The sequence below is a fragment of the Topomyia yanbarensis genome, chromosome 3 (genome assembly GCF_030247195.1).
Source record: "Topomyia yanbarensis strain Yona2022 chromosome 3, ASM3024719v1, whole genome shotgun sequence".
Classification (NCBI taxonomy): domain Eukaryota; kingdom Metazoa; phylum Arthropoda; class Insecta; order Diptera; family Culicidae; genus Topomyia; species Topomyia yanbarensis.
In genome coordinates, this window is record NC_080672.1 from 163,210,679 (window position 1) to 163,233,385 (window position 22,707).

Here is a 22,707-nt window from a genome sequence, read left to right on the forward strand (position 1 = left end):
CAGATAAACTATCCATTTTTACGATAATATGTTGACGCTTATATCCGTCCATCTTATGCAGAAGTCTGCTAGCACCCAGTCGACGCCGGTCTAAGGACAACATGTTATAAATAGATTTAGATTTGTTCTCTCGACACGTCTGAATTTATTATCAAAATACCTCACACTACAGAAGGTTGGGATTTTTTATCCATCTGGAATAAAATCAAACTTTTCAACAATACAAATTTAGAAACAACCACGAGAGCAATTTATTTTTGACATCGACTCAATAACTGTAGGCTCGGTTTCGAAATCTCTTTCCAAAATATAGTCTGTAAAGTATGTGTAATAACTTTTACCAGCAGTTGCACAAGGGTACTGAGCGCCGCTTCAGAAACTCTAGCGTAATCGTCTTTGAGCACCAGTGGGCGCTCGTTTTGGTAGCAATTAACGTGACATCCGGAGGGAGACATTTTAGAGTCCTTGGGTTATTATCAAAGATCACATTATTTTCTAACCCAAAGTTAAAAAATCTTGAAGCTTAACATTAGAACTTCACTGCGACTATTAATGTAGCATCTTCTGCAAGTGATGCTCTATACCTGTCTACCGAACGATACATATTGGAACTGCGTTTGGACTTAGTGGCACCAATTTGATACTATAGGTTTATCGTCAAAGTGGCCTCAAGATGACGAGATGAATTCGAAACACTGAAATCCAAGTTTATAAGTTAGTTGTTGTGTCCTCATGCACAAATTAGTTTTTATTTTTTCCACTTTCGGGAGTAAAAATACTGCACAAATGTTGAAGAAACAACTAAAACGTATTCCACCAATCCACTGCAATGCAACCGAACCCTACATATTTGATAAAGGTATATGGCATCATGCTTCAATATTACTATCTCGGTAAAATGGCTAAAAGATACACAATATTTATATTTTAATCGATTAAGATACCATTCATTCTATACTTCGATACCACTAGATTGCCGTGTTTGCTGATCATAGACAAACAATAACGTTAGGCGATAAGTTGCGCTGTTACAACCTCGATCCATGATTTGAGATGAGTCAGCTTTAGTGTCGGAGTTCTGCTAAGGCATATATTTATATACATATAAAAATATAGCATTTCGTTGTCGCTTCTCTATGCAATCCACAAAAGACGATACGAGATTGCGTAGGTTTACCACCTCCAGCCCTTAATCGGAGCTCTGGCGTGGCGGACATATATTTCTCGCGCTACTCGTGGGAATTTTCATGGAGCAAAATAAAAATAAAAATAAACAGACGGAGGTGCCAAACCCCTTCGCAAGAGGTGGTTTGGCGAGGTCTCCCCCCGGTGGGGAGAGTAGTGGAACGATGAGTGCTGTACTCGAAAGCACCAGTGACCCCCCAGCAGCGGTAGGCAATACCCCTACCAATGCATCGGAGGGGCCAATAGCTGCGATGCGCAAAGTAGCGAAGCAACTCGATGCTATAATCGACTTCGCTAGCGCAAAGCAGAACATAGCCAAGGAGTTGAAGTTGAGCCTTCTGGAGCTCCGGAAAGCTGTTCGTGTCGCAAGACAGGAACAGCAGGCATATGTTGAGAGGGTGGAATGTCGGGAGAGGCCCGACAGAGAAACCCAGACAGTGGCCTCCAATAGGGAGGAAAGAGAGAAGGTTAATAGAGGTTCACAGACAGTGGCCTTTACCTTCTATGGAGCAGCCACGTCGATCGGAGCGGCGACCGAGTTCCCCTCGAAGGGAAAGGGAAAGGGCAATCGCAAGACGGCATCGAATGCGAAGCGCCCTAGGAAGTCGCCAGGAGAGGGTGCCAAAACCGACACCACTCGGCGTGCAACCGTCAAGGTCAAACGCCGCCTGGGTGAGGTAAGCGAGGGCGAGAGTGACCTCGCTGTTGAGAGCGATGGTACCAGCAACCCGGCACGACCGGGGCAGGGGGGCTCAAACCCCTGGACGCTGGTTACCAAGAAAAAGCCGGCACCGAAACCGGAGGTACCGCGGCCTGCGAGGAAGGCCAAGGACAGAGGCGAAGCCTTGTGGTTAAAAACCGACAAGGACAAATACGCCGATGTCCTTAAATCGATGAAAGCGGCCGAAAGCCTCTCGGCCCTTGGGCAGGATGTGCGTAGCGTAAGACGCACCAACACGGGAGAGATGCTCCTGGTGTTGAAGCGAGGCGCACAATCAAGTGCAATATACAAGGCCTTGGCCCAAGAGGTCCTTGGTGAGGGCGCCCAAATCAGGTCGCTAGGTGCGGAAACAACTCTCCAGTGCAAACACTTGGACGAGTTCGCGACCGCAGAAGACGTCGCCGCAGCCGTCAAGGAGCAATGCGGCGTCACAATCGAGCGGGCCTCTGTGCGATTGAGGGACGGACCCTCTGGCACCCAAGTAGCCTACCTCAGGCTACTGAATGCGGATGCCAAAAAGGTAACCGAGAAAGGGAAGCTGAAGATCGGCTGGTCGGTATGCCCTATTAGTATACCCCAGCCGCCTTCAGTGGACAGGTGCTATCGGTGCCTAGAATCCGGCCATAAAGCTTACGAATGCAAAGGCCTAGACAGGAGTAAGCTATGTCGTCGATGCGGCGAGGAGGGGCATAAAGAGCGGGGGTGCACTAAGGCATATAAGTGCCTTATCTGCACCTCTAAGAAGCAAGCCCATAAACATGCTATGGGCGGACCTTCGTGTCCCTTCGGCGAGTTAAATAAGAAGAAGCCGTGAGAGTCACACAGCTAAATCTTAACCATTGTGCAGCAGCCCAACAGCTGCTGTGGCAGTCGGTCTCGGAGTCGAGGACAGATGTCGCCCTATTATCAGACCCGTACAGCATCCCTGCCGGCAACGGCAATTGGGTGTCGGACGGGTCTGGAATGGTGGCAATCTGTACAACGGGAAGGTTCCCGGTTCAAGAGGTAATACACCCCTCCGCCGAGGGTGTGGCGATTGCCAAGATCAATGGTGTGTTCTATTGCAGCTGCTACGCCCCACCAAGGTGGCCAATAGAACAGTTCTACCAGATGATCGACAGGCTCTCGTCGGACCTCGTGGGCCGGAAACCGGTAGTAATAGCGGGAGACTTCAACGCTTGGGCAGTGGAGTGGGGCAGCCGCTAGCAGGGGTCAAGCGCTAATGGAAGCGTTTGCGAAACTCGATACTGTGCTAGCTAATGATGGCTCCGCTAGTACATTCCGTAGAAACGGAGTGGAGGCGTGGATTGATTTGACCTTTGCCAGCCCGAGTCTGGCTCCAGGCATGGAATGGAGGGTAGACGAAGGCCACACCCATAGTGATCATTTAGCAATCCGCTTTAAGATCAACTATGGTGTGCAGCATCCGAGGGCGGGAGATCCCTGTCAGGTACGCGGGTGGAAGTCCAATCACTTCGACAGCGAAGCTTTCACCGCGGCCCTGGGACTGGAGGCCAACACCGACAGTCTAAGCGGGGATGCGCTGGTAGCTGTTCTATCACGCGCGTGCGACGCCACTATGCCGAGAAAAACACTGCCAAGAAACGGTAGATGCCCGGTATACTGGTGGAGTGCCGAGATTGCAGCTCTACGGTCAGCCTGTTTCAGAGCTAGACGTAGGATGCAAAGAGCTCGCACCGAGGATGCAAGAGAGAACCGCCGTGAAGTGTTTCGAGCTGCGAAATTAGCCCTTAACAAGGCTATTAAAAGCAGCAAGAGAGCGTGTTTCGACAACCTGTGTGAGAGTGCCAACGCGAATCCGTGGGGTGACGCCTACCGGATTGTGATGGCCAAGACCAAAGGGGGCTCCTCACCCCCAGAACGGTCTCCGGACCGGTTGGCAACGATTATCGAAGTACTCTTCCCGTCTCGAGCCACAAGCCCCTGGCCACCTGCACTACGAGACAGTGCGGGCACGGTCGAAATGGTGGCTCCAGTGACGAACGAAGAACTACTCGCAGTGGCTAAATCCCTAGCAATGAACAAAGCTCCAGGGCCGGATGGAGTCCCGAACAACGCTCTCAAGGCAGCGATCATAGCGAACCCGAACATGTTCAGGCTAGCTATGCAGAGATGCCTTGACGAGTGCCGTTTCCCCGATAGATGGAAAAGGCAGAAACTGGTGCTGTTGCCGAAGCCCGGGAAGCCGCCAGGCGACCCATCGGCGTACAGACCAATCTGTCTGATAGACACGACTGGCAAACTGCTTGAGAGGATCATCCTCAACAGGCTCACCCCGTACGCGGAAGGTACGGACGGTCTGTCAAGCAACCAGTTTGGCTTTCGGAAGGGTAAGTCCACAGTGGACGCTCTCAACTCAGTGATAAATACTGCCGAGATAGCGATCCAACGAAAAAGGCGAGGTATTCGATACTGTGCGTTAGTGACACTTGACGTGAAGAATGCATTCAACAGCGCAAGCTGGGATGCCATCGCGCTCTCGTTACACCGGCTTAGCCTACCGGTGGGTCTGTACCGGATCCTGGAAAGTTACTTCCAAAACCGCGTACTGCTATACGAGACCGATGCCGGTCAGAAAGGGGTTCCGATTACCGCCGGAGTCCCGCAGGGCTCGATCCTAGGCCCGGTGCTATGGAACCTCATGTATGACGGGGTTCTAAGACTGAAGTTCCCTCCTGGGGTCAAGATCGTCGGCTTTGCCGACGACGTAACCTTGGAGGTCTACGGGGAGTCAATTCCTGAGGTAGAACTAACCGCAGAACACGCGATTAGCACGGTGGAGGAATGGATGAGCGCGAGAGGCCTGGAGCTCGCTCATCATAAGACGGAGGTAGTTATCGTCAACAACCGCAAGTCGGCACAACATGCAGTTATCCATGTGGGAGAAGTCGCGATCACTTCACAGCGAAGTCTGAAGTCTCTCGGAGTCATTATAGACGACAAGCTGACCTTCGGCAGCCATGTCGACTATACGTGCAAGAGAGCGTCGACTGCTGTTGCGGCACTATCGAGAATGATGTCCAACAGCTCAAAGGTGTGCGCCAGTAGACGTAGGTTACTGGCAGGCGTTGCCGTATCTATCCTCAGGTACGGCGGCCCGTCATGGTCAAGAGCACTGAGGGTAACCAGTTACCTACAGAAACTGGAGAGCACCTACCGCGTGATGCGCCTCAGAGTGATATCTGCCTACCGCACGGTATCACACGATGCATCCTGCGTGATAGCGAGCATGATGCCAGTCGGGCTGGTCATTCGGGAAGATGAGGAGTGCTTTGAGCTACGTGGAAATAGGGGAGCCCGCGAGCGCACCAGGGTGACCTCGGTCGCCAGATGGCAGCGTGAGTGGGACAACTCCGCGAAAGGTAGGTGGACCCACCGGCTGATACCTAGCATATTGAGCTGGGTGGGAAGACCCCATGGGGAAGTTCACTTCCACCTGACACAATTCCTGTCAGGCCATGGCTGTTTCCGTCAGTACCTCCACAGGTTCGGGCACGCGGAGGTCCCAGTCTGCCCGGACTGCCCAGGTGTAGATGAAACTGCCGAACACATACTGTTCGTATGTCATCGGTTCGACGTCGAAAGAAGAGCAATGCTTGACGTCTGTGGCTGGGACACAACCCCGGATACCCTTATCCAGCGGATGTGTCAAACGGTGGAGAAGTGGAACGCAGTCTCGGCTGCTACCATCCAGATTGCCAGTAGGCTACAGGTAATCTGGCGAACCGAGCAACAGACGGCGGGCACGGCTAACTAGTGATTGGTTAGCTGGAGCGAAAAAGGCCAAGCGCAAAATAAGAGAGTGAATGGTCTGTTCATGCCGAGGTAGGTTGGCGCAGCGAATGGCAACCGCGTAAGGGGTAAACCCAGCCACCCCGAAGCAAGACAGAAGAGTGAGTGTATAGGCGTATAAGTGGACTGCCTCATGCCAAGACGGGAGGGTCGTAGCGTAGTATGTTGGAACTAAGCTATCGATGCCTCATGGCGTGGCAGAGGAGTGAAAGGGTGAGCATCCAAGTCAGTCTCACACTGCATGTTAAGGGTGAGCATAAAAGTCAGCCTCACAGGTTGGTTGCAAGCAAGGAATGAAAAAGGTGAGCACAAAAGTCAGCCTCGCATGGTATGTCAGAAGTGGGGCCTAAGAAAAATGTCCCACATGGGATGCCAGAGGGAGTGACAAAGGTACAATAGAGTGGCACGATTGAGAGTGAATCAGGTGATAGGGTGAGCACCCAAGTCAGCCTCACATGTATGGGTAGGGCGAGCACAAAAGTAAGCCTAGCAAGGAATGAGTAAGGTGAGCACACAAGTCAGCCTCGCATGGAACGTAAAAGGTGAGCACAAAAGTCAGCCTCATGTGGGAGTGTTTGAGAGCGAATCAAAGTGTGATTGAGAGAGCACCCAAGTAAGCCTCATACAGGATGTATGATCGCGCGAGTGAGAGTGAATGAGTACACTTAGTACAGCCATCCCCCCAGAAGTAATACCGAGAGGTAGTTCCTGGGAGGAATGATGGCGGAGCCCAATGGAGTTTAGTCGGTATTAATGGCTGGTCACCATTCGAGTCCGACACGCCCCCAGTGCACCCCGTGTGGTAGATTGGACCCTACCGTTAGCACGTGTACTGGGCTAGGACATAAAGGTCTTCTCCATTGTAAAAAAAAAAAAAAAAAAAAAAGCCCTTAATCGAACTGGTACGGATGCAAAAAGTCTGTTTGGTAGTGCAGCTCCGTGAAACCTTTTCCCGAGTGTTTCAGCTCACTTCACTATATTAGAAAAATATTATTGGAAACAACTGCCGCTCTATCAGCAATAACAGTAGCAAGTGGCCAGGCAGAAAACTTTCTTTTAACCGCCCAGCGTGCACGTTGCCAAACTAGGTGCAGACGGGAACTGATGAAGACCGGTCATGTATGTACAACTTACTGCGAAGCGGTTCATTCTTGAAGGCGAAAGTTGGCCTACTTTTGACTGGTTGATTTTTTTCATTTATTACACATGATGGAGATGGGCGTTGTACGAGTATGTATCTAACAGATCAACAACGAAACAGATCTAATTTTCCGGAAGTCACCGCATCAACAAACTGGTGCCACAAAACAGTTTCTATTATAATATTTAAAACGATCAATCAGCCAGCTGGCTCAAGGCATACTAGTAATAAGACAAAACACTATTTCATGTTATCCCACATGGGTACCTAATAAAGTTAAATCGTTATCTTGCGTAAATTTGAGACGGTTAACAAACATGTATCACAGATATGTTAGCTATTGTATAGTCAATCTGTATTTAAGAGATACAAATGATATGCTCTTACCAGTAAAGTGGAGCAAAGCACGACACTAGCTTCTTTTCTATTGAAATATCCCGAAATACAGAAAATTACTCTGTCGCGCTAAAGAAACAGCAAATAATGACTGGCAGTACATGATTACAACCTTTTCCCGTTCAAGAAGTTGGTGACAATGCAATATAGAAACGCGATAAGTTGAAACCTCGGAATGAAACTTTGTGATAAACTAAGTGCAGGGAAAACAAATATTATATTACAATAATCAATTCGCCACATTTCTTCTATTTTTGTTCTGCGAATCAGTATCAACTCATTTGTATGATTTTCGTGGAAAAAAAATTTAAAATGAGCTTCAATATAATATCAACAGGCATTTTTCTAGTTGACACTTTAAATGAAAATTATTGATAATTGATGCACTGCCTGATACATGTAATATTACTTGAATATATTTGCCATACCGTCAGTGTTCAATATCCGGGTGGAGCAATATTGAATAAAAACACCACCCAATTAGTCTTGATTTAGGCATCAGAATCATGCGAAATTGCCAAGCAGCAAAGATGCGTTATTCCAAAGATTTTCAACCATGTTAAAATGTTTGTCCAAATTGCGAAAAGCACATCACAAGTCAGGTTGAGCCACCCAAAAAACATCTTGAACCATAATAAGCGACAGCGAACACAACGAAAACAATTCAACCGCGAAAGCTGTACCGCAAAGTGTACATATAGTGATGGCATAACACTTTTTCTATGATGGCCACCCGAAAACGTGGATTCACTGCGGCAGTGGAGGCTTAATTATCAAATTCAATAATAAGGTCAATGTACTGTACATTCTCTGCCTGCTTTATCTCGTTTCCTGCGCTTGGTGCAGCCTCTTTTCCGAAATTCTCCGTGCCTCCGTGATAGTTCCTTGACGGTTCTCTTTCACTACTGTTGCCACTTCCAAAACTTCGTTTGCCATAGGTAATAGCTACGATGTACTGCCGTTTTCTATTTTCAACCAACATTACAGCCATTTTTTTCTGCACTCCACATCAGCGATTGTAATCGGTAGTAGCGATTTGTTACTACTTTCATCATCATCATCATCGACATGGTTCACGAACAGCATACTTTGATAGGAAAACGTACACTTACCCTTCTGAGGGCGTGCTTTTTCTCTAGTTGGACATTATGTGGTGCATTCTGCATCCTTTCGTGATTCTGGTGGTAGGTTTCGTGTTCTGGTAGTGCTATGTAGTGGGTTATTATGAATTACCTGTACTTACTTTTTTCATTCTTCTTTAGTAAGATAGGGCAAACTTTTTCTAATATGCCTTGCCTCTATCGCTTATGTCGCACTTGTCATTGTCCGTTGCGACTGCATTTGCACATTGATTACAATAAATTGTAAATTTATTGCAACCCCGACCCCATGACAGTCCGACGGCAGTGAGACCTATCTTACCGTCCGGGCCATGTCTTCTGCTTTAATGCTTCTCAGCTGCAAGTATACAATTGCATCGTCGGTTGGTGTGTTGAAATACATAACGCGAATCCGCACTCGGGCGAACGGTCATTGATCGCGCGCAAACGGCGTTGGCTCCGTTTGGTTGGATAACCACTTTACACTGCACAAAGGATTGCTTCAAGTGGACTTTGCGGTTGATGCTAGCACCGTAGCCGGGCTTGGTTGGATTGTGCTTGGGCTGCTGGTTAGTTTCGTGAGGACGGAACAGAGGCAAAATCGTAGGACTGGATTAAAATTAATGAGTTATGATGGATTTCATCGCGGGTCTACCGTAGGTGGGCTGGGGAAAGTTGTGGGTCACTTTTTCGCGCAGACGTTATGTTGGCAGTGGATTATATTTCATGGTGAGACTTCCACCAGCGTACAGATAAAGTGTGACGAATTCTTTATGTAGTGCATGTGGGGACCAACCAACGCGAACATTCCACGGTTTCTGTGGACGGGGTCGCTGAACTGAATACATTGGTAAATCATGTGATGCAACATGTTGACTTGAAAGAGTTTATGAGTTAGTTCGTATTTCTCATTCGTATGGTTTATTATCGGCAAAGGGAATACATTCGTAGATAAGTTGGCGACGATACTAAAGTGGTACTTTGTACTTTGGAAGTTCCAACCAAATTTTGGATCGCAGGTGCTGACGGTTGATGTAGTACTGGATACAGTATTTAAATGCGGGTTGGACAATAGTTGTGCTCGGCACCTTCCAAGCTTCAAAAAATGTCGAGCATATGGAATAGTGATAAATTTTTCAAATGAAGCCAGAAAAATGCAGTTATTTCCCATACAAAAATTCAATTGATTTTTGGCACTTGTTAACCCTCTTTAGGTGTTTACTTTTGGTATCGAATGAGGTGTTGGCTAGCCATGTTGACCAGGATTTTAGCTCAATTTTCAGAATTATTTTAAGGGGTTATATATACAATATTGGAACTCGAAAAATAAAAAAACAATAATAAATATTATTAAAGTACATGCTTTTAAAAATATCTGTGCAATATTTCATCTAGATCGGAGCACTAGATTTAAAATTACAGCCGTTTGCAACGCGCTGGTTCTTCCACAACTGAAGAAACTTTAAACGCAATTATCTCGGAATGAAGTTTTTTGAAAAGTACCGTTGCACAGTGGTCAAAATGAACAAATTCATGCCTTTAATTATTTTGTGGCTACACTATAGAGTTTTAAGTTTTGGTGATTTCAGACAAGTTTTTGGAGTTATTAAGGCGGATTTTTTTAAGTAGACGGTCATGTTCCAAAATTAAGTGTAAAGGCATTTCTAAAATATAACTTTTTACTGAAAGGAGATTTGAGTCTTCAGCAAAGTTGTAGAGAATGTTATTTTAAGTAATTGAACTGAAGATACTAACTCTCTATCTACAGCCGATTCGTTGTTATGAGAAGTTTTCGTTAGCACCCTTTGAAAATCTATTTTTTTTAAATATTTTTTGTCGTATTCATTTCATTACAACAATGTTCTCTGCAATGTTTTAGTTATTGTTAAACGTCACAACTTTGTTGAACATTTTAAGACGCTCCGATGCTTATATAAAGAGTTAGAGATGTTTTTTTGGTTAAAAATGTCATATTTCTTAGTCAGATTTTCAATGCGTTGCGGTGAAAACCTGAATCTCAAAAACCATTCATCCGATTTTCATAAATTATTTTTTTAATTGTTTGTATTTACACTCTCGTGTACTTGAACGGTTCCATAAAAAAATTTGCAATTCTGTGCAATGATATTTTTAAAATTTTAAACGCCACAAAGGTCAATTTTTTGGTCAATATGTTTTTTTGGAAAGAAAGAATTTCTGTTGGGAAACCGATCCGTTCGAGTACACCACAATACATTTTTCTTCAAAAATCTTTTAAGTTTTTAGATTTCTGTTGAGCGGCTCGGCTTGGAGAGCGTTCACCGCAAACCTCTGCCAAAAACACGCTTCGGGAGATGGGCCATAACTACGACAACCTTGAATATTTTTTTTAATTCAACATGTTTTTTCTGTCTTCGATAGTGCTACCAACGAACTGTCTTTCGCTTTCTCAAATAAAATTTTCACTGAACACTTTAAAAAATACCAACCGTTTGGTCAATAGGAATCCGTGTCGAAGTTGTTGGCTTCTGTACTGTACAAACGATAATTCAGAGTCGTTGCGTTGCACAGTGATCACCCTCCATACAAAAGTAGAACAAAACTTCGAAAGTTGCACGAATTTTATGAAAACTTCACCTTAGCAAAGTCCTTACATAGGAAGGTCCTAGCATGTGTCAACACTGCCTTTGTGCTCGTGTGTGTGGCAGTTTCTATGTTGAGTGGCAGCGTCTACGTTATTAATACCACGTGTAATAGGCTGTCTCTGTTCATTACCACTAACAGTTTTGACGCATGTTAAGACCTTGTTTAGATGGACTTTGACCTTAGAGTAAATTTAGAACGCTGAGTTCATCAAAATGGATGGAACAAACATTTAACATTTACGAATATAAATTGCACCATATCTGACAATTTATTTTCAAAAATTTAATATGTGATTTAATAGAATACACATTTTTACAATTATTGATAATTCTGAGAGACAATTAAAAATTACTTTACCAACCCAGGGTAATCAAACACTATTAGGAGTCGCTTTCGGACTCATTATGAAAAATCACGCCCCTTCATACTTTCGGGAAAAAGGGGGCAAAACAAGATATTCATTTCCGGAAAGTACACCAATTTTCAAGTATAATGCAATGGAAGCCATCTTTCCGAACAGTACAGCAATTTTGATCATTATGACTGTTATCTAATGCACGATTTATTATTTATTCTGCATATCGGTAAGTATAAGCTCAACGAATAACTTTTCAAATAAAACCACTTTGACTCTAATAGGAACTCTAGCTAAAATGATATATTCAGTTGAATAACAGTGGTTTGAATATTTTTTTTTTAAAATTATCATATTGTCTCTTTCTCTGTAATTCTTGCCAAAAATGACCAATGAAAATCAATACAGCAGAATTTTAAACGGCAATTATAACAATTCTGAGAACTTTTACAGAAAAAGAATAACTTTTACAAATATATAATCTTCGTTTAGGGCACCGTTACTGTTTCTGTTATATGACATCACCAAAAATGGGAATGATATTTTTTATGTCTTGCACTATTTAATCAAAAATAGCTTGTTTTTAATAAAAAGTGTATACAACTTTCTAACGAAAGAAGCTAGCGATTCTCTATACCGAAAAAAGTATTCAACCGGTATATTGAAATAAACCGTGAAGGGGCAACTTTTCAACTTCAAAGTAGTATAACTAAAATTGTTGAATCTTTAGAACAAAATGTGCTAGCACTAATGTGTAGGTTTGCATGGATGATCGCTAAGAATTCGAGCGTTTGTATATTAACGCGATTGATCATGTGCGTGTTAATGTGTACGTGAATTTTGCTTAATTTTGAGTGTACGGTTCACATGCTATAAGAAAGTGAGTTTCCTCATATCAGTAGAGTTCCCGGTCCTGTCGCTCTGAAACTTATTGTCTAGTGTATATGATCGAATTGTTTTTTAAGTCTACGCTTTGGGTACCAGTGAAGAAAGCCAGCGCTTTGTTCTATATCAAGCGTATAAACAATATTGTATGATTGCTCCCGACTGTGCAGTGAAATGAGTTTGCCAATTTCGATCGACTCGTTTTAGACCCACAGTTCAAGAGGTGTTCGCGTTTGTGATCAATATAGCATTATCGCGCAGGGATCGAATATTAGTATGTTAAAAGGTTCGATCGCGTGGCTGTGTGTCGAGTGTATGTAACTTCGCGTGTATAAATTCATTTGTACAACCGTGTAACCGCTTGCATAATCGCGTGGGCTTATGAACGTTCGCGCGATTTTGAGAGCATGGTTCAGATCTAGAAGAGAGTGCGTTCCCCAATATCAGTATCCGATCATGGCGCCCTGAGACTTCTAGGAATGAGTTTATTTATCTAACATGACTGAACGCTTCCGCACGTGACCGATTTATGATAACGTGGAAAAGGCGTTGATATTATCGCGTTTAATTCATGCGAGACCGCGGGCGTAGGTGTGCGCGAATGATCGCAATTGTATATTTGCATGCGCGACAAGATTTGTATTATCGCGAATGACACACCCGTTGCTAAGCTATCGTATTTGATCCCGCGTTTTTATGTTGGAATGTGAATAACTTTGCGTGCTAGATTTCGTTTATAAAACCGTGTAGTCTTTTGCAAGGTCGCGTGTGCTTTTGTATGTTTGCACGGGCCGTCATTTTGATGCTTAATTTTGAGTGGACGGTTCGTGTGGAGGGAAAAAGTGAGTTTCCCGTTCTCTCTGGAGTTACCAGCTATGGCGTTCTGAAACTTGTTGACTAGTGTATATAAGTTCCGTTTTTAAAGTGGGAGCTGCAGGACGAGTATGACTGATGGTATTGCGAGGTCTGGCTGTGTTGGCGTTTGAGACTGCGTTTGTAAATTCTAAGTGTTAACGCGTTGACTTAATCACCGGGTGGAATTCACGATTGTGAGATCGTGGATGTAGGTATGCGCGAATGATCGCGTTTGTGTTCAAACTTGTTTTATCGCGAAAGGGCGAGCGTCTGTATATCATTGTGCGCCTGCTTCTTATTGTATGTCGCATATGCCAGCACGTTTGTAGTTTCGCATTGACCAATTCTTTTCTATAATCGTTTAGTAGTTTGTTCATGCTTGTGTGCTTTGAGAGTTGTCGAGAAAGAAACAGCAAAAGAAGAAACAATACTTTAACTATAAATTTATTCACGACTCGTGTACTACAATATATTAGAGAATGACATTAGATATTGTAACAATCATGCGCAGAACGGCAAAATAAATACATAATATGAAAGATGAGAAAGGCAAAACATACAGCACATAAAAAAGAACACTAGTATTCCGAAATGTTGGAAATAATGCAAACACTATCCAATCGCAACACTTTGATTTGGGTTGGTGATAGTAGGAAAAAGGATTCAATATAAAAAAGGACCAATAAGCCCTCCCGGTTTACTCGATACGCCATTATTGACGCGTATTGCATTCAACATCTGAAAGCAACTTTCTGTTAGACGTCAATTTGAAAAGCTACAGTTTTGTTCAATTCAATATGAATGACTATTTTCCTAGTTGACACTTTAAAGGGGTCAATAAGCATGTTGTCAAAATTCGCTTTGAGAGGAAATTCTGGACAAACCATTATTAACGGCCGATTATAAATCTCAGCAACAGCGAAATTTTTCCCCTTCATAAAATGTTAACATCCGTTATCGGCGAGTTACGATTATTCCGGAATTTTCTCTCAACGTGAATTTTGACAGCATGCTTATTGGCCCTTCTCAAGAAACATACGAGAAATGGAGATTTACGAATAATTTAACAATTATTGTTGATAATTGGTGCACTAAGTGTATTCAAACTGATACATGTGATATTGCTTGAAGATGTTTACAATACTATCAATTCAACCAATTTGTTTTCGCTTCCAGTGCCCATGGTTATGATAATCGGGATCCTTGGTAGACTGTTGTTCAAATTGTGTCTGAAGCGTTCAATAATACCTTATTGGATTTATCGGACTGCGTAAATACTGTAGTCAACCAAAATAGTTCACGGTTTACTGTGTTCGCAGGAACAGCTAATGAGAAATCAAACAGAAAATTAGTTCTTTCAACCATTATTGAAACTGACCAGCATTTAGCAATGCCACAACTGGTTCTATCAGCTGGAGATGATCATAGAACCTAGAGCCATCATTCAAATGTTTTACGTTTTGTTACTAAGTGAATGGCAACGCGAAATCAGCCTCACACGAAGGTATACATCAACAGAGGCACCTGGTGTTTTTCTGATAGTCTCGACGACAGGTTCTATCCACAGTGCATATAGATAGCAGTGAAAGTAGATAGAATCGTTGAAGGTCGGTCGACGACAAAAGGCCGACGATGATGTTACAGCACAGGTTCTACATATCTGGTTTGGGCACTGATAGCGCTTTTGTAATTGTTATTTCACTGAATACGATATTCTGTCAGTTTACACCTTGTACCAGGACAAGGATCTATCGACGATGGTCTGCTGTCAGGATCCAAAGAATAACGTTTCAGTGTGTTATATTATATACACATTACCTGCTCTAAAATGTATTTCCAAAAACATAAAGATTATCATGTTTAAAGCCGATTTCATTGCTCTAGAAACAAGATAGCAACCGAACGAAGAAACATTTACATACAAGCAATGAATATCTCTATCGTTTATTGAAATGCCTTTTTATACGAATTCTGTTCGCTGAGCCTGCCGCTGCTCGATTCTTTTTTGGTCAGTTGAACAATAAATTCCAAAACCGGACTGCTTGCGATGGCACGAGAGAAATAGTGATGAGAAAGACAAGAATTTCAAGGTCGTCAATTTTTAGAATATTTTAGTAGGGAGAGGTTTCATAAAGTCGCAGAGGATCCAGAAATTCAGAAAACAAAATTATCCACCCGTGCGTTGAAAAGCACAAAAATGCGTTAGCAATCCGTTTCGTTATTGTTTTGCTCTCGCTCTGTCACGCTCTGATAATCTCGTCGGTGAATTCCGAAACTAATGTGATATGGCGATGTTGGCCAGCTAAGGTGGCATCCGCTCAGGCGCACCGCGTGGCGTGTTACTGACAATTTTTCTTCAGCTGCGAAGTATGGGTAAATATGTGATCTCGAGAGTTGGAAAGGAGGAACGAAGAAAAAATGAAATCGAATACAACTTGTGTTTGTTGTGTTAAGTGCTGCGTGTCTAAAGATTTGTAAACATTGGAATGCCAGGGTAAAAGTATGAATTGACTAGGGCCGAATTTTCCTAGCTGCGTTTTATCATTTCGTTTAAGGTTTATAGTTGATGAGATGTGCTTGAGAAAACACGATTATCCACAGAGCAAATATTTGTACGCATTTCCACAATTAATAGAAATTGGTATTTTAATACATCTTGTATTCAAACATAAGCTTAGTTGTAAAATTGGTATTTAAATACTTTATAAATTGAATACAGGCCGCGTGAATTTCAAAATCCGCGTCAATGAAGACCGCGTAAATTTAAGAATCCGCGTTGATGGAAACCTCATTAATGGATACCGCGTAAATTCAAAAATCCGCGATAATGAAGACCGCGTAAATTTCAAAATCCGCGTAAATGAAAACCGCGTAAATTTCAAAAAACGCGTAAATGAAAACCGCGTTAATTCAAAAATCCGCGTAAAAACCTGAGTATATACTTTCTAAGAATAGTTGGAATATTCCGTAATAAATAGTATTGTTTTGTGATGAAACTTGAAATTGCTCAAACATGAAGATTGTTCACGATTGAATTGCGTTGATTGTAGGTTGAGTAATCGTGTATGACACTGACTAAGGGACCATTCATAAATTACGTAACGCTTTTAGGGGGGGAGGGGGTTCGAGAAGTTGTTACATATTGTGACATAAGGGGGAGGGGGAGTAAGCTAGATCGTTACGTAACATGTTTTCATCGAAGAAAAAATTTTTTTTTCAAGGAATTTGTTACGTAATAGGGGAGGGGGGATAAAGAAATTTGTGACAATTTGTTACATGGGGGGAGGGGGGAGTCAATTTTGGGCAATTTTTACGTTACGTAATTTATGAATGGTCCCTAATATGCGCCGGAAAATAAATAGTTTCATTACAAAACAATGACGTTACAGACATCGTCGTTATTCGCTGTACACCATCATTTTAAGTAACGCTCAGTTCTTTACAGCTCCTAAAAGGATATTTAATAGGATGAATAAATTGCCGTCTACCCTAAGTTCAAATTTATATAAATTCTCGAATCATAAATCGCCCTACGCCTACCACTCTGACGATCCTGCATGACTCATACTAATACACATACACACACCCACGATGGAAGAGAGGACAGTTGTCTGCTCCATTTCCATTTTGAATCCGTTCGCAATTCATTAAAGAAAAGACGAAAGCAACCGTATAGTGTAGAGTGTGGAGGTTAAAACAGGAAAACTGCACCGACCATGTACAAAAGCCTTCCTCACCTGGTACACCATCAATGCTATGCATCTGTTTAAAGGCAATGGCTGGCAGAACCAGAGAAGCTCGATGATGTACGCAGCAAATCGCTCTTTTATGTCCCTCGACACACATGCAAAAGTCACGAAAAATCTCACAGAAGGTTAATAGTGTTGGTGTGTCTAGAACGGCACGGATGATGACGATGATGATTATGGCTGATGTTCACCCGATCGAATAACAAGGGACGGGGAAAAGGGTATGCGATGGGATGTCTGCGTGCAATACAAAAGAAGCACCCGGACTGGTCGGGACTTATTTGGAAAACGGATTCCAGCAACCGGGACCGGGCTTGTCGACTCACGAGCACCGTTTGCCGTCAAAACACACACACACACACATATAAGCAACCTCAGAGGACAACTGAATATTGTTTCAATTACACTCATCAACATTATTGTTAATACTCCCTTGTGTTAACAATAATTTCTCGACAGACATATGATTACGGCGTAGAAGCCAACTGTCAAAATTATCTTTGAAGAAGAATTCCGACAAACCGTTACTGTTCGAGTACGGTTCACACAGAGGCTAGTCTCTGGTTTACAGCAGTTTTTGAAAGAGAAAACACCTCGAGTAATGGTTCGTCCGGAATTTCTACTTTCTGGATTTTGACAGTTATCTTATGCACCCTAATCATATGTTTGTCGAGATTTTGACCTTAGTAAAGTGAACCTTACAAGTAGGCTTCATAGTACCGACCTTTTTTTTGACGAGAATCGGTACTGCGGTATTTAAGGTCCAAGTACTGGTACACGAACATTTTTTTAAAAAAATCGAGAAGCTCTTCAAAGTGAATTTGAATGCTCAAACTGATGACCTCAATCTCAAATGATTGATAGGGGAACCCGGGGCTATTTGGACCTACTTAAGCAAATCGCCCTTTTGGGTGGATAGATGTGAAAAATTTACCAGTCAAAAGTCCTAATTGTTAGTTTGAAACCTCAGCTACATTTTGGTGCCATAAAAGGTTCATTTACACCACTCAATGGCAGCGCTAGGTGACGAATTGCAAACCTCTACATTTTTCCATCCTTTTACAATGTAAGGGTAATACGGGGCAATTCAGACCGTCATCTTTTTTTAATTTTTTTACAATGGAATTATGTTTACTATGAATTAGTTACAAGAGACAATCCTTAAGAAGCAAAAAAAAAACAAAAATAAATTGCCTTAATGTCACAGCTGTCGATTGGCGGTCCATGTATTTTCTTTGCTCTGGCGTGTGCAATGGTGTGCGCAGCCGCAAGCCGCTGAACTGTGGTTGACGGAATAGGGGGTCCGAATAGCCCCGTACGCTCATATCGCACAAAAGTGGTGAGCGTCTCGAAAATATCTCTGTTTCACCCAAACAAAAATCATTTCATAAAATAGGAGCCTCAAGCTTTCCAAAACACTTACCTTTATTTTTTTCACTTTTATTTGTTGCTTTAATCACGGTTTTTCCATTATAATGATTTATAATGTATCTCCTTTCTACAAAGAACAAAGAATCAACTTCAGCTCTCAAAATTATTGTTTCAGAATAGCGCTTCCACGAATATGTACGATAGTCAGAAAGTCTTGCTATTTTCTGAGAAATCGAAGGGGTCCGAATTACCCCCACTGTCTTAATAGCCCCGGGTTCCCCTATTTTCTTAAAAAAGCATATTTATTGTTCTAAGGTTCAAAGAATTTTGGGTGACAGTCTATAAGAATTAAACGCTAGATAGTATGTTTTGGAAATAATGTGTCCAGCTTTGCACCGGTTTATGTATATAAAACCTTTTCAAAACTCTAAAAGAAGAAAATCAGTCTATAGATCATCACGATTCAAATTATGCAAAATAGCTGCTGGAAAAACTATCGACTTAGTTGAACGGTGCTTTTGAAAAGTGACTGTGATTTTTTGTCACGCTACCACATCGTACTAGGATACGCAACACAACTGCGTGATGAAAAAAAGCACAGCCCTTACTCACGAACGAATGCTTTTTCACTACAACTGTGTTCTCAGGTTTTTATGCGGATTTTTGAATTTATGCGGTTTTTATTAACGCGGATTTTGGAATTCACGCGGATTTTTAACTTTACGCGGATTTTGAACCTTACGCGGTTTTTGAAATTTACGCGGTTTCCATTACCGCGGTCTTCATTTACTCGGATTTTGAAATTTACGCGGTTGTCATATACGCGGCCTGTATGTATTTCTACTCGATCTTATAACAGAATTTGACAATCTATGTTTTAGTCGATCTTGGTAGTTATGATGTCCACGAGAGAAATAAGTTAGAGTAGTGACAATATTATTGAATTTCACAATTTTTCTACATTAGATACTTGAGAGAAAACAGTCTACACTAATGTCCATGGACAGTTGATAGGGATAAAACGAAACTGTTTGAACCAACGTAGTAAATGAACAGCGCCTAAATTTTTTTGGCGCTCTGATTCTAACTGAATTAGGCTGAATTAGCAACTGTCTGCCAAGTAAACACCGGTCCTCGGAAGGAGGACTAAATTTTTCACCTGTTTGTCTCGAAGTGTAAAACGTCAAGTCCCCTATTTCGTCTAGTCCAATGCATCAAACTCCTAACCACGTGTGTTAAATCGTCATTGATGCAATTAAAACTTCGCATTAATTCCGCTTTTGTCTTGTTCCTAATCTCCTCCTGGGTCCCTTAGGTCTAAAGCGGATCAATCGACTATTAACTAATTCAGAGAGCGCTGATAACCGACAAGACTTGGAATTTCAATCTGCACTCGGAAAACATATTTTTTTAGCATATTTTTCTTATTTCGGTCCTTACACGTTCAATATTTTTGTCAATACTAGAGAGTATTGACAAAAGTATTTAACGTATAATTGAAAACAAATTGGATTGACGTATTGAAGCATTATCGTTAATTCTGTGTATTGACAGGAATGTTGTACGTGTAAGGGCCGCTTCAAAGATCCAAATCACTTATGAAAAAAAGACAAGAGTTCGTTTTCGCTTCCTCGTCAGCAAACCTGAGCTTCTGTATTTGCTTCCCGGGATATCACTCGAGACAAGTCAGTTGTTTTGAACGTTCACATGTGTTGTGCGAACTGTTTGGATTTCTTTGTGTTAAAAAGCTAATTTTTGTGTTTTCGAGCTAATAAAAACGGGTCTTCACATTGTGTGATCAACCTCAACTTTTCATCCCTATTGTTTGGTAGTCGAAAGGACTTTTGAAATGAATCTAAATTCATTTTTTTTAAAAACAGGGTGCGAGTTTTTTATTGTGGTCCTTATTATGGAACATAGATTTTCTGTATTAAAATGCAAATAAAATTTGAAACCCGTTAAATATTATTTCAAATTTTTATACACTTATTAATACTTTTCACCCATAAAGCTTTCTTGACATTTTATGTTAATAAAAATCTGTAAATGCTTTGACATGCAACTTTACAAAAACCGATAAAATAAGAAAATTCATCAAAGTTTGAACTTTTTGCGTTTGTGAGCAGAAAATAAGCGATAGATAGCAAGCATAGGATAGCATCCGACCTTATCTTTCCGCGGTATATGAAAATGATACTTGCGCACTTGACATAAAACTGTTGAATAAATAATGGTTCCAAAAAATAACATAAATAAGATTCGTAGGATCAGAAAACTGTAATAATGTGGAGACATACATTCTTTAGTGTAATTGATTTCCCTACACTTGGTATATCACGAGGTTTGAAACCGCGAAATCATCGCGATTCCTTAGTGCGTTGTGAGCAACTATTAGCAATTTCTTGAAGATGAAAAGTTGAGTCCCCACTTACTAAGGATGAAAACGTTGTGCGATGAATCGCTTGTCGTAAAAATGAGTACATCTTTCAACCTATGAAGTACATATACTGCCCATAAAAGCATAAGAGTCCCACATGGATTTTCGTCGGAAATTAGTTCACCAAATTTGTTTAGAGAACATTGAAAAAATATCAAAAAAATTTGTCCCATCCATAAGGTTCAATGAAAATGTAAATCCTGAAACCCGTTTTTCTCGGCTTGGTGTTTTTTAATATGGGACTCTTATGACTTTATGAGCAGTAAAGGTATCGATCAAATTTTTGGCCGGACATATTTCAATCAACCAGTATCGACAGAATAACAGAAAACCACATCAACCGGAAATATACGCCCACTCACCTCATACTTTAGTCCAGCCAACCGCAACCATGTCTCCACCTTGAGACAGTACGGGGACATGGATGGCAGCAGTGGGGTCCGGGTGAATTGATACAAATAAACGACATCTTTATCGAAATTGGCCTTGTGAACCGTAGGTTTGACTTCCTTTTCCTTTTTAGCCGGGACAGCTGCTGCCGGCTCCGTGCCAGTGCCAGATGTGGCCGCTGCATCACCCGCACCGGCTTCGGCGGCGTGATTTTCTGTGACGGCTTTCTCACCATCGGCGGTCTTCTTATCGCCCTCGGCGCTGACTGTTACGACGGCAGCACCGTCTTCCTTTTTTTCAGCCCCGGCCGTTGGCTGTTCGGTTTTCTTCTCTTCCTCCGCGGTCAAAGGCTTGTTCTCGACTTCTGTTGCCATTTTCTTCTGGACTCTTTGTGGGGTTTCTGGTTAGGAATGAATCTGGCAGAAAAATTCACGCACACCACGCTATAAAATATTCGCACTTTTTGTTCACTTTATTCCCTTGCGGCCTGTTTTAAATTGCCGGAAATCACTTTCGAGGTTTCCAGGTCAGATTCCAGTCGAAAACGCTCAAATCCTTGTTAATCACGGTCAATTTTCACACAAATAGCACCTGTTTCACAGCAAATTGTATCCAAATGCGAAATATATTCCTTGGTTAATCCTGGTTTTCCTTTGATCCCAGCAATCCGATGTCAAAAAATCCGGTTTGTCGGCAGGCCTCAACCCACTACTAAAAGCACTGATATAGGACACAGATAAAAACCACAAACTCAACGATTAGACTGTACTGTACCGTATGCTTCTATGTGCTTTGACAATTTTCGATTTCAGTGTCGAAAAAAGGAAAACCTTTTTCGTTTTAATGAAATTTTTAATTAAAACACCGATAGAGACAGATTTCCAGACGGGGCACAAAAAAGCAGCTCAACTCTGTTAACGCTAGGGCGGTTGGCTCTATACAAAACTAGGCGGCTGTGACTGAACGAGCTGCTGCTTCTGCTGCGTTGTTTCAACTCACAAAGAAGAGCAAGACGCGAAAAACGCAAAATATCATTCGTATGTAGTTCGTACACCGATCCCTACGGTACGAGCGAGAGGTGGCGTCCTTTTACCAATACTATCTCATTGATACAGATTGAAGAGAGAAAAGTAGTCATTCGTGCATGTGTACTCTCTGTACTTCCAGTGTAATTCCAGTTTGGAAGAGAGCTTTTGCGAAAAATGAAAACGGCATCAAAGCTTTGAAGTAACAACTGGCAACCCTATACCAACATATGGAGTTTGACAGCGCACTGCGCATGTTGGAGAGAAAGAAAGGTGGAAACATTTTACACTTTTGCGTATTATTAGTTTAACCCTAAGAGAAGAGAAGACAATCGCGTAGCTAATTTGATCCAGTCCTAACCTCAATATTGAACCAGCTTCTGATTGGTCATTTTGCCAGTCATGAGCGTTCATTATATTTACAATCGGGGTGGAAAATAGTGCTGCTGAATCTATTCTGGCTATTTTTCATACACATCAACATTTCGTGCAAATTGAATAAAAGACCTGAATGACGATATAGTTACGTGTATTGTTAAGAGAGACATGAATAAATATTTAATTTAATTTTTAAATGCAGCTAGCATTGTAAATTCTTGGTAGAGGTGCGATCTTTTAGGAACAATTATTTTCGACAATTGTAAGAATCATTCAAAGGG

The 22,707-nt window shown here is 42.1% G+C and overlaps 1 protein-coding gene across 2 annotated transcripts in view; it reads right to left on the reverse strand.

Moving 5' to 3' along the window:
• The window catches only part of LOC131693508 (failed axon connections), a 130,805-nt gene extending 108,779 nt beyond the window's left edge, over positions 1 to 22,026 (reverse strand). For both annotated transcript variants that reach the window (XM_058981377.1, XM_058981376.1), the window contains exon 1: positions 20,996 to 22,026. In XM_058981377.1, coding sequence (XP_058837360.1) covers positions 20,996 to 21,397 — 402 coding nt within the window. In that variant the 5' untranslated portion in view covers positions 21,398 to 22,026. The remainder of the gene's footprint in view (positions 1 to 20,995) is intronic.
• Positions 22,027 to 22,707: the final 681 nt, after the last annotated feature.